At 46.0% G+C, this 12279-nt stretch overlaps 1 protein-coding gene across 3 annotated transcripts in view; it reads right to left on the reverse strand.

Moving 5' to 3' along the window:
- SV2B (synaptic vesicle glycoprotein 2B) overlaps positions 1-12279 on the reverse strand; it is a 93967-nt gene that overhangs the window by 6605 nt on the left and 75083 nt on the right. For 2 of the 3 annotated variants that reach the window (XM_068991188.1, XM_068991186.1), the window contains 2 exons: positions 10716-10849; positions 5505-5705 (listed from right to left, as the gene is read on the reverse strand). In XM_068991188.1, the coding sequence (XP_068847289.1) occupies positions 5505-5705; positions 10716-10849 (335 nt within the window). The remainder of the gene's footprint in view (positions 1-5504; positions 5706-10715; positions 10850-12279) is intronic. The other variant, XM_068991187.1, reaches the window with a different exon arrangement.

Raw genomic sequence — 12279 nt, forward strand, 5'->3', positions numbered from 1 at the left:
ACTCTGGGTGATACAGTTAATGACAAGAGATTCCCTTCAAAGAAAGCTATGTCACATCCTACCCAAATTCAATACATCCAGACCGGAAGAGCTGGGGAAGTCTTGAGTGGGTGCAGGGCGGGGATCAAGAATATTCTGGAAATGTAGTGGGAATAGTTGGCAGAAAGAAAGAAGCAGGTCCCAAACAACCATCTGGGAAACAGAGAAGAGTCCCCACCAGGGATCAGGAGCCTGGAGAAGGGAGCTCTTTAGGTTGCCAAGGAACCAGAAGGCTGGTCTGGCCTCCCCTGCAAGTGCATCCCTGGGTGGGGGTTGGGGAGGAGGCCTCTGCCTGGAGCCTCACCATCAGTCCTGGAGCCGCTGAGACTCATGCCAAACCCTGCTGATGAGCTGGGGGATGGTAACTGTCCAGCTGCATTCTGCTGATTCTGGGGAGGGATAGGCTGTGACTGGGTAGCATGCTAACCTCTTTCCAACGGTGAGGAGAGTACTAGAGCAGGAGGAGACAGCTATCTACTGGACCACGAGTGCCCCGAGAACTGTATCATCAACAAGCATGCATCGCTCAAGGAGGCCAGCCATGGGCGTTGGTGTACAATGTTTATTGAACACCAAATATTATCATCAAAGAAATCAAGTGATAGGGAACCATTGCTGTTGTTCAGTTGCTAAGTCATATCCGACTCTTTGAGACGCCCCACCCCCCAACCACCACTCACTGAATTGTAGCCTGTCAGGCTGTTCTGTCCTCCACTATCTCCTGGAGCTTGCTCAAACTCATGTCCATTGAGTCAGTGATGCCATCCAACCATCTCATCCTCTGTCCCGCTCTTCTCCTCCTGCCCTCAATCTTTCCAAGCATCAGGGTCTTTTCCAGTGGGCTGGCTCTTCACATCAGGTGGCCAAAGTACTGAAGTTTCAGCTTCAGCAACAGGCCTTCCAATGAATATTCAGGGTTAACTTCCTTTAGGATTGACTATGTTGAGTCTTTCCTATAGATCCCTCTGGTCCCCAGTTCTTCCACTCTCATCATTATGCCCTTGTTTTGGAGAAGCCTGAGGTCAACCCCAGCTGCCCCTGTGTGACCTTGAGTGAGACACTTAACCTCCCTGAGCTGTCTCACTTTCCCCATCACAGGGTTACGGTGAAGGTTAAATATACTAATATTTACAAAATGCCTGAAACAAAATCTGACCTCTAATAAGCACTTCCTAAGTGTTAGTTGAATGAAATTTCTAGTTTATGTCTATCTCTCCCACAGATCATTTGTTCCTTAAGCACAAGGACGCTGTCTGTCTCAATTAGCATCGTATTCCCGTTGCTGACCACACAGCCTGGTGGAGAACTGTTAGGGACAAATTAATGTTTATTAAATTGAATAAATGAGGAATAACGGGCTCATCAGGAAAAATTTCTTCTCTGCTGTTAACAAGGCACAATTCTGGCCCAAAGAGGGCACAGTGGCAGAGTAAGCAGGATAAATGATGCTCCAGCAGACTCGACTGGGGGGTTGTCCCAGGGTCTTGGGAAAGGCAATTTCAAAACAGGTCACTCCACATCACATCGAGACATTAACTGAGTACCTGGTAGGTACTGGGGCCCGAGAATATAGCAGTTGATACTCTGTGTGCCAGACCTTTTTCTAAACATACAAAAAGAACACTGTATGAGCTTTTAACAGTCTTGCTCAGAAATGAAATAGACATTAGCAAAAGATGAAAATATAAAGACAAAGGTCCATACAGTCAAAGCTATGGTTTTTCCCATAGTCATGTACGGATGTGAGAGTTGGACCATAAGGAAAGCTAAGCACCAAAGAATTGATGCTTCTGAACTGTGATGCTGGAGAAGACTCTTGAGAGTCCCTTGGACAGCAAGGGGATCAAACCAGTCAATCCTAAAGGAAATCAACCCTGAATATTCATTTGAAGGACTGGTGCTGAAGCTGAAGATGCAATACTTTGGTCACCTGATGCAAAGAACTGACTCATTAGAAAAGACTCTGATGCTGGGAAAGCTTGAAGGCAGGAGGAGAAGGGGACGACAGAGGATGAGACGGTTGGATGGCATCACCGACTCAATGGATAAGAGTTTGAGCAAATTCCAGGAGATGGTAAAGGACAGAGAAGCCTGGAATGCTGCAATCCATGGGATCACAAAGAGCTGAACATGACTGAGTGACTGAACAACATAGAAACAACGACGAATGGTAAATATTAGCTGCAGATATCCAGTTTGGGGAGTACAACTAGTTAGCATTGGAGAACTTTATTTTCAGCTGGGATACATTCATGATGATAAGAAGAGACTCCGTGGAGAAGGAAAGGATATGTGCTCTCTCCCTGCCCCGCCTGCTTCCTGTGCTCAGCCCTCCCTGAGCCCTTGGCTGAGGGGGGTGGTCCATTCTAGTTCACAGGGGCAATCCCCCCCCCCCAAATTCCGACCCTTCATCCACACTTATCTCCCAAGAACTCTTTCAGCTACTCCAGGACGTGACACAGAATTCACTATTCAACCCTAGGACTTAAAAGACCTGTGATAGAAATTCACTTCCTGGGGACTTCCCTGGTGGTGCAGTGGCTAAGAAACCACCTGCCAACTCAGGGGACATGGGATCGGTCCTTGGTGCAGGAAGACCCCACATGCCTCAGGGCAACTAAACTTTTCCATCACAACTACGGAGTCTTCGGGCCCTAGAGACCATGCTCTGCCACAAGAGAAGCCACTGCAATGAGAAGGCCACGCACACAGCTAGAGAGTAGCCCCTGCGTGCCAGAACTAGAGCGAGCCCACACGCAGCAACAAAGACCCAGCACCGCGGAAGATAAAATAAACAAAGACATAAATTTTAAAATTAAGAAAAATATTACTTACCTGAAGCTATTATATAGAGAATGGATAAACAAGGTCCTACTGTATAGGATAGGGAACTACATTCAATACCTTACGATAGAGCTTCCTTGGTGGCTCAGTGGTAAACAACCTGCCTGCCAGTGCAGGAGACTGAGAATCGCTCCTTGGTCCAGAAAGATCCCCCAAACCATGGAGCATCTAAGCCCATGGCCACAACCACTGAGCCTGTGCTCTAGACCCAGGGAGATGCAACTACTGAGGCCCCGTGCCACAACTCCTGAAGCCCAGGCTTCCTAGGGCCCGCGCTCTGCAGCAAGAGAAGCCACTGCAACGAGAAGGCTGTGCATCGCAACTAGAGAGCAGACCCCAGGCCCTGTCGTTTAGTGTGCAGCAACAAAGACCCAGCGCCGCCAAAAATAAATAAATAAATCATTGAAAAAAAAGAAAGAAAAACAAATTCAGCTTCTTGTACGAAGATTGCTCTTTTCTTCTCCAAAATTGTGGGGGGGGGGCGGGGTTTCCCATAAAAATAGACCTGTCAGAGCCACTCCAAGTGATTTAGTTCAAATGCCAAGTAAAAATGTATGGCTTCAGTCACCTGTTTTTCTTCTCTATGTTGTTATTACACAGACCGACAGAGACTGCTTGAAACATGCTATTTGTCTAGCTCCTTACCTACTAATATTTCCAAAGTTTAAAAAAAAAGGCCAGTGGCAGAAGTGTCACACACTTACTCTCACTGGAGCAAACAGAGGTATTATTTAACCATCGTGGGAGAGAATCTCAGAGCAGTCGAGGAAGTCGTGCGGACTCACAAAGCCAGTGCCGGCTGAGACGGCCAGCTGACTCCCAGCCACCAGTCTCTGACACCACGCTGCCCTTCAGGACCTTCTGCTGAAAAACTTGGTGCCTCCAGCTCACCCAGGAAAGAGGTCATCTCTGCTGGTTCTCTCAGTCCCACAGCGTGACTAAGCCAGGACTCAGTGGCAGACACTGAGCTGGGCACAGACTTCACAGAAGTTGATAAGCCACCATCTTCCCGCATCGGGTTTCCAGTCTAACCAGAACACTGTAACTGAAGAGGGCACAGCTCAATCTGCTATGCCTGAGACAGGACCATCCTCTCGACGAGATTAAAAAGCAGAAACCACAGGCATGTCTTGGGCTCACCATTCTAAATAGTCATGCAACTACTTATTGACAAAGAGGCTCTGCAATTTGTTTTGTGTCCTTTGCGCCTTGCTGCCAGGATCTCGGAATTAATTTTTCCCGACAACTACATCCCCGGGGCTGAACTCATGGCATGTGTATCAGCCTACTGTCTGCTCCCCCTCCCCTGGCCTTGACTTATATTCTTTCTTTGGTGATTTTGTTAATTTATCTTTGGCTGTGCTAAGTCTCCGGTGCTGCGTGGGCCTTTCTCTGGCTGCGACAGCGGGGGCTACTCTCCGTTGTGGTGCAAGGGCTTTGCACTGCGGAGGCTTTTCTTGCTTCAGAGCCCAGGCTCCAGGCGCACAGGCTTCAGCAGTTGTGGCTCCCAGGCTTTAGACCACAATCGCGACAGTTGTGGTGCATGGACTTAGTTGCCTCAGGGCATGTGGGATCTTCCTGGACTGAGGATCGAACCCGTGTCTCCTGCATCGGTAGGCGGCTGCTTGACCGCTGAGCCACAGGGAAGCCCCTTGACCATATTCTTCTGTGTACATTTTCCCTGTGCTGTGCTCAGTGGCTCAGTCGTGTCCAGCTCTTTCATGACCCCATGGACTGTAGCCTGCCAGGCTCCTCTGTTCACGGGATTCTCCAGGCAAGGATACTGGAGGGGGTTGCCATCTCCTCCTCCCACTCCCGACCCAAGGATTGAACTCATATCGTTTGCATATCTCGCACTGGCAGGTGGGCTCTTTACCACTAGTGCCACCTGGGAAGCCCCACGCTTACCCTGGCTCTGGGTGTATACATATTTCGTTTCTTGCTCACCATGCCTGGCTTGTGTTTTGGTAACAAACTGCTGCAAATCTGGCAGAATGAAGCAAGGCAGACGTGAGAACCTGCAATGCACCGAGCACTAGGAGATGCTTTGGGTGCATTGTGTCAAATTCTCCCAAACCCCTGCCAGCTCATCATAAGTCTAGTTATCTGTAAAATGAGGCCCAGAGAGGAAAAGGAACATGTCCAAAGTCAAATAGCCTTTAGGTGATAGGATTCCAACATGAGCCTGTCCAACTCCAAAGCCCAGAACGTTATTACTATTACATAATAAAAAGTAACAAGATTCATCTAAGATCATCAAATGAAATTGATGCTCATTTAAAAGCATTTTAGTGTATTTTTCCACAAAGAGGAATACAAAGTGGGTACAGCGGACGTATATAACATCCTACTGGAGTGCTAATAGAATACGTAACTGTGACAGAATTGCTGAATCAGGAAATGACGGCTTGTGCCTGACCTGGACTAGGGATCTCAGAGATCTCCAAGGTGCCCTAGGGTTTTGCAGACTTGGTTCTATACCAGCAGAATCCATCTTACCTACATGGTTTCCTGTGCGAGTTTTCTTGAAAAAGACAAAGGAAAATCCCACTGCTTTTCCTCCACTTTAAGCCTCTGCCCTGGCCCACTAGAACACAGGCGTGACATCCCTGGCAACTCACCGATCATCTTGAGTCTTCCGACTCTGTCCATGAGCAGGGCAGAAATGATGTTCCCAGGCAAGACAGACAGACTGCCAAGGAAGCTGACAAGGTAGATCAGGAAGTCATTGTCTTGCTCTAAGTCCATATGGCAGCCCTCCTTCTGCTCCAGAAAGGTGACGTTGATAAAATGACAGTTGATGAACTTATGTTGATAGAGGTCTGAGGAGAGAAGGAAACATGTGGTTCATGTGAAACAGGGGTCGGGGAGGGGGAGAGTGCTGGGGAGATGTGGGGCAGAGGCAGGGATTGGAGTTATTCCCCTTCCTCGGGCAGGCAGCACCACCCCCTGGCACTCAGACAAAGTCAAGGTAACACGTGGTGGTGACAAACGTAGACAGCATATTTAAAAGCAGAGACGTCACTTTGTGGATGAAGGTCTGTATAGTCAAAGCTATGGTTTTTCCAGTAGTCTTGTTCAGATATGAGAGTTGGACCATAAAGAAAGCTGAGCGCCAAAGAACAGATGCTTCCAAATTATGGTGCTGGAGAAGACTCTTGAGGGTCCCTTGGACTCCAAGGAGATCAAACCAGTTGATTCTAAAGGAAATCAATCCTGAATATTCATTGGAAGGACTGATGCTGAAGCTGAAACTCCAATACTTTGGCCACCTGATGTGGAGAGCCTACTTACTGGAAAAGATCCTGATGCTGGGAAAGACTGAGGGCAGGAGGAGAAGGAAGCGACAGAGGAGTAGATGGTTGGATGGCATCACCAACTCAATGGAAGTGAATTTGAGCAAACTCCAGTAGTGAAGTACAGGGAAGCCTGGCATGCTGCAGTCTATGGGACTGCAGAGTCAGACATGACTTACCAACTGAACAACAACAATAACAACAGGGGCCAAGGTACAGATGCAGCTGCTGCCGCTGCTGCTAAGTCGCTTCAGTCATGTCCGACTCTGCGCGACCCCATAGACGGCAGCCCACCAGGCACCCCTGTCCCTGGGATTCTCCAGGCAAGAACACTGGAGTGGGCTGCCATTTCCTTCTCCAATGCATGAAAGTGAAAAGTGAAAGTGAAGTCGCTTAGTTGTATCTGACTCTTAGCTACCCCATGGACTGCAGTCCACCAAGCTCCTCCATCCATGGGATTTTCCAGGCAAGAGTACTGGAGTGGGGTGCCATTGCCTTCTCCCACAGATGTAGCAAGAAATCTTTAAAAATGTAACAACTTGTGTAAGTTTCTCTAAGCAAAGGGAAATGGAATGAACGTTCATTGAGGGACATGTGTAAGTAGAACATCTTTCAAGCCAGTTAACAGCCCTGTTTGTATCAACAATATGACACTGAGGCCCACCCTGCCTGGGGTATTCCTTCAAGGGTTCTCAGCTTATAAGAGGCAAATGGCCAGAGAATTGGGTCCAGATTGAGCTGGTCACAAAAACCTGAGCAGGCTTCTAAATAAACACCATTGGCTCAGTGGTTGCGGGGGTTAGGCAGGAAATAGATGACTTGGGAGAGTAAAAATACTCTGCATGATGTTACAATGATACATATTATCCATGTATCCAAGCCCATTGAACGGAGAACACCAAGAACAAAGGCCTTTCCCTCCCCTATTGCTCTGGAAGTCTGATCCTATCTCTAACTAAACTTTGAGACTTAGAAGCTTGGGCAGAAATGTGTGAGGAAAGAAGAAAAATGTGAAGAGTGCGGAATTTTAAATTTTGATTTACTCTTTTGTGGGAGGTGCTTCATAAATGGGAGAAGGCAATGGCACCCCACTCCAGTACTCTTGCCTGGAAAAACCCACAGACGGAGGAGCCAGGTAGGCTGCAATCCATGGGGTTGCTAAGAGAAAGACACGACTGAGCGACTTCACTTTCACTTTTCACTTTCATGCATTGGAGAAAGAAATGGCAACCCACTCCAGCGTTCTTGCCTGGAGAATCCTAGGGACAGGGGGAGCCTGGTGGGCTGCCGTCTATGGGGTCGCACAGAGTCGGCCACGACTGAAGCGACTTAGCAGCAGCAGCTTCATAAACAAATGCACTAATATGTATGTGGAATCTAGAAAAATGCTACAGATGAACCTATTCACAGGGCGGGAACAGAGACACAGATGCAGAGAACAGGCATGTGGACCGAGGGTGGGGGAAGGGGACAAACTGGGCTGTGGCACTGACATACGCACGCCGCCAGGCGTGGAACAGGAGCTGTGGGAAGCGCTGGACGGCACGGGAGGCTCAGCTCAGGGCTCTGGGCTGGCCTAGAGGGCGGGGTGGTGGGAGGGAGCCTCGGGAGACAAGGGGCATATGAATACACGGAGCTGACTCACGCTGTTGTGCAGCAGAAACCAGCACAGCACTGTAAAGCAGTTATGCTCCAATTAAAACCTTTTAAAATTAAAAAGCAAAAGCCTTACTATGCAAAAAAAGAATAAACCTCAGCGTGAACTATGGACTTTGGGTGATGATGTTCATTTATTATAACAAAGCTACCGCCCTGGTGGGGGATGTTGATCATGGCGCAGGCTATGGTGTGTGAGGAGGCAGCATATGGAAATTCCTGTATCGTTCTTCTAATTTTGTGATAAACCCAAAACTTCTCTTAAAAAAGATGAAGTCTTGAAAAATTAACAAAATAAGCATTTGCTTTGGAACCCGTTTCATGTTCTCTGGTAGCTTCTAACATCAGCTGTTCTAGAAGAAAGATCACTATATAGGCTCTCCGCAAACCTGGGTTTGGGAACTGGCTCAGTGGCTGGCCCTCTTTAACCTCCCTGAGCTTCTGCCTATAAAGTCAGAGGAAACACCTAATGATAGCCACTGCTTCCCAGCTCTGATATTTCATGACTACAAGTGTTTGCAAAATCCCAATCTCCCCACGTGGCACAGTGTAAAGAATCCACCTGCCAATACAGGAGATTCAGGAGACCTGGGTTCAGCCCCTGAGTTATGAAGATCCCCTGGAGGAGGGCATGGATTCCTGTCTGGGAAATCCCATGGACAGAGGAGCCTGGAGGACTACAGTTCACGGGGTCACAAACAGTCGCACCCAACTGAGCTCTCACTCACCTACCACGTTAGACGGTGCATACCTATGGCATATTAAGTGTAGAAAAGCAGTGTCACAACAATATGAGCTATATAATCGATTTACTTTTAAACAAACAAATATGTTACCCACGTGAATAAACATGAAAAGTTTGCAAGGACACTGTTATGCAGCAGCTCCCTCTGGAGAAAGAAGAAAAGATTTCAGAAGTCAAGCGCCGGATGGAAACAAGGTTTTAGTTCAGCTCTGTGTCCTTCCTAATGTTTGAACTTTTGCAATGATCATATATAAGTTTCATAACTTTTCTAAATGTTAGGAAGAGTAGTAAGGACAGACCCTACTAAATGAATTGCTATGTTGCCCATGTCTGTATACACATGGATAAGTGTGAGTGTACAGACCTGACTGCACCTGTGTACATATAATGTGTGCCGGTATGTAGCGAATATATGTTCATGAATTACGTGTAGTGTGTATGAACATCTATGTCATATTGTGTTATGTGAGAACATATAAATATATATAGTGCCTGTGTGCGTGCTAAGTTGCTTCAGTGTTATCCAACTCTTTGCGGCCCTGTGGACTACAGCCCTCTAGGCTCCTCTGTCCAAAGGGATTCTCCAGGGAAAAATACTGGAGTGGGTTGCCACGCCCTCCTCCAGGGGATCTTCCTGACCCAGGGATTGAACCTGTGGCTCTTATGCCTCCTGCATTGGCAGGAGGGTTTTTTACCACTAGCATCACCTGGGAGTAGTGTAGTTCATACATACAAAGTATACAGACACATAAAGTTACTTGGGCTTGCTGCTGCTGCTAAGTTGCTTTAGCCGTATCTGACTCTGTGCGACCCCATAGATGGCAGCCCGCCAGGCTCCCCCATCCCTGGGATCCTCCAGGCAAGAACACTGGAGTGGGTTGCCATTTCCTTCTCCAATGCATGAAAGCGAAAAGTGAAAGTGAAGTGTTACTAAATTATATGAATACATATATTCATAGAATTATATATATATATATATAAAACCTTAATGAAATAGAAGATTTTATCTTTGAAACTCCTAAAATATTTTACATAAATAATATGTACTTGCTGACATTGAAAAAAAGAGAAAGAGAGCAAGCAAAGAGGCATCACTGAAACTTGAAAGGAGAAAATAAAAGATATGCCAAAGACGAAATGTACAACACTCACCAATATTTTTTTACATTCAGGCTAAAGATAAATTAGATAAGTTCCATAATGGACTATTTAAAGACCAAGGGATATTTAGGGACCAGATATTGAATTGTTTGAGATTGGCATCATGAAGGGGAAAAAGATGTTCTCACATTAAACTGTGCCATGGTGCCAATGCCAGGGAGAAAGCATTGATCCAGACACAATGCAACTATTTCAGAGGAAGCCTCGCAGACTTTACAGCTTAACAATTAAGGGATGAAGCTGTTTCCCTCACTTGTTATCTGTGGGGGAATTGTTATCTGTGGGGGAATTTTTATCTGTGGCCTTAATGTAAGTTGCTTAAGCTTCTGTTTCCCTAGTTGTAAGATGTGGATGTTGGTACATTTCTTACTTGAGACAGTATCGGTGAAGCCCCCAGTAAAGCTCAGTTAGTTTCCTTGAAACCCAGCTTCACTTGGTATTAATTCATAAAGAGAGAAGTAAAAATAATGGGTGAGAGAGAGGTGGAATTTTGTGATGTTTTTTTAATCATGGAAGTCTGAAATGGTGTAATTTTAAAATATTCTTATCTTATTTCATGCATGAAGCTTGAAAAGATGCAGTCTTTCCTTTTCATGTATTATCGTGAGAATTTTATGTTTCAAATTATGCTAGGTCTTCAAGAATGTACTCCAGGCATAATACATCACCCTCTTGGAATGCTATTTTTTTTTTAATTTGGGTCATAATTTGTTCCTACAAAGACCCTGAGCATATAGCATCAGTCTTGTTGAGATCAGAACACTTGCCCAGTGCTTCTATTTCTATTTTACATGTGATCAAACTGAGATTCAGACAGATTAAATGATTTGCCATGGCACCTTCTTTGTGCCCTGCATGAGGCAAGAACCCAAGACTCAGCACACGCACCAGTGAACACTTTACTACTCCTAAAGCTTATGGCTGAGCAGTCGGACAATTTCTAGACACCAAGCTCACCCTGTTCATGCTCTTACCTGTGTTATAAAAGATGGTCGATTCAATGGTGCAGTTTTTGAAATAGGTATCGGTCGATGTAACATCCTCAAAATAGCACTCATCAAATAACGTGTCCTCAAAGAGTACATGTTTAAAGTACATCTTTGTGAACCTATGGGGGAAAAAAAAAATAGCTCCCAAATGATTCATCCAGGAAAAAAAAAAGGGAGACTTGAGGCTGACACAGAAAACACAGAAAGGCAGAAGAAGAAGAATCGCAAACTGAAAGGTTCTAGCACATTATTTTCGACCCAAGCTAGTTCCCCTTTTCTTCACTGTGTATTTATAAACAGAGAGGGGCCTCAGGACTGTGGGAGCTGACGTTTAGTCCAGGTACACACAGGGTTCTAGGCATCAATCCATGATTCCCAAAAGCAGATTCATGGGCTTTCTGCATCAGAATCATGGAAAGATGAAATAGCGTGACATGAAAATATTCATAATATCTCAGTTTAGGAGCTTTAAAAACAGGAATATCCCTTAGCTGGTCTTGAAAGGTTTAAAGGCAATAGACGTATGAGGGCCTCAGAATTTTTGTTTTTAAAATTGAACCAACAAAAATGTGGGGGAATATAAGCAATGTTATCCACACTGTTGAACATAATTGGTGCAGGCTTTTTGGAGAGCAGCTTTGCAAAATTGAAATGTACTAGCCCTTTGACCTAGGAATACCACCTCTACAATTTTGTACACATACTTGCTCATGCATTCAAAGAGATCCATTCACTGACCTTCACTTAAACATTGCTGATAACAGCAATGGCTTACTAGAAAGATAGATGGATAGATAGATAGAGGATAGATAATAGATAGGGCACAGGTAAATGATAGGAGAGACAGATAATAGATGACAGATAGGGTAGACAGACGATAGAGAGAATGGATAGACAGATAGACAGGTACCACACATAGCCATCCACCTAATTGTTATAACGGCTTCAGGTGCTCAGGTGCTCAGCTGCGTCCAGCTCCTTGGACCCTGTGGACCGTGACCCATGGGGTGGCTCAGTGGTAAAGAGACCACATGCCAATGCAGGAGATGCAGGAGACCCAGGTTCAATCCCTAGCTCAGGAAGAGCCCCTGGAGAAGGAAATGAGATCCCTTTCCAGTATTCTTGCCTGAGAAACCCCATGGACAGAGGAGCCTGATGGGTTACAGTCCACGAGGTCGGACAGAGTCAGGCACGACCGAGCAACTGAGGACCCGCAGATCTGTGTGTCTTAATCTGGAACCACGTTTAAGATGTATTGTTAACTGAAAAAAAAAAAAAGAAGTGCAGCATGATATTCACAGCATGTGAGTTTCTTTCATGTGAGAAAGGATAAGGCACATACAGCTGCAAGTGCATAGCACACACCTGGAGAGAGTGCCACAGACACGGGCGGGTGTGTGCGGCCATGGGGAGGTGCACCAGGGGCTGAAAGGGAACGTGTTCATCACTCAGCTGTATCCGACTCTTTGTGACCCCTCGGACCATAGCCCACCGGGCTCAGACAAATTTTTCTTTATCCCAAGTGTATATAATACTTTTTCACTTAAAA

This window comes from Capricornis sumatraensis, chromosome 19, assembly GCF_032405125.1.
Source record: "Capricornis sumatraensis isolate serow.1 chromosome 19, serow.2, whole genome shotgun sequence".
NCBI lineage: Eukaryota > Metazoa > Chordata > Mammalia > Artiodactyla > Bovidae > Capricornis > Capricornis sumatraensis.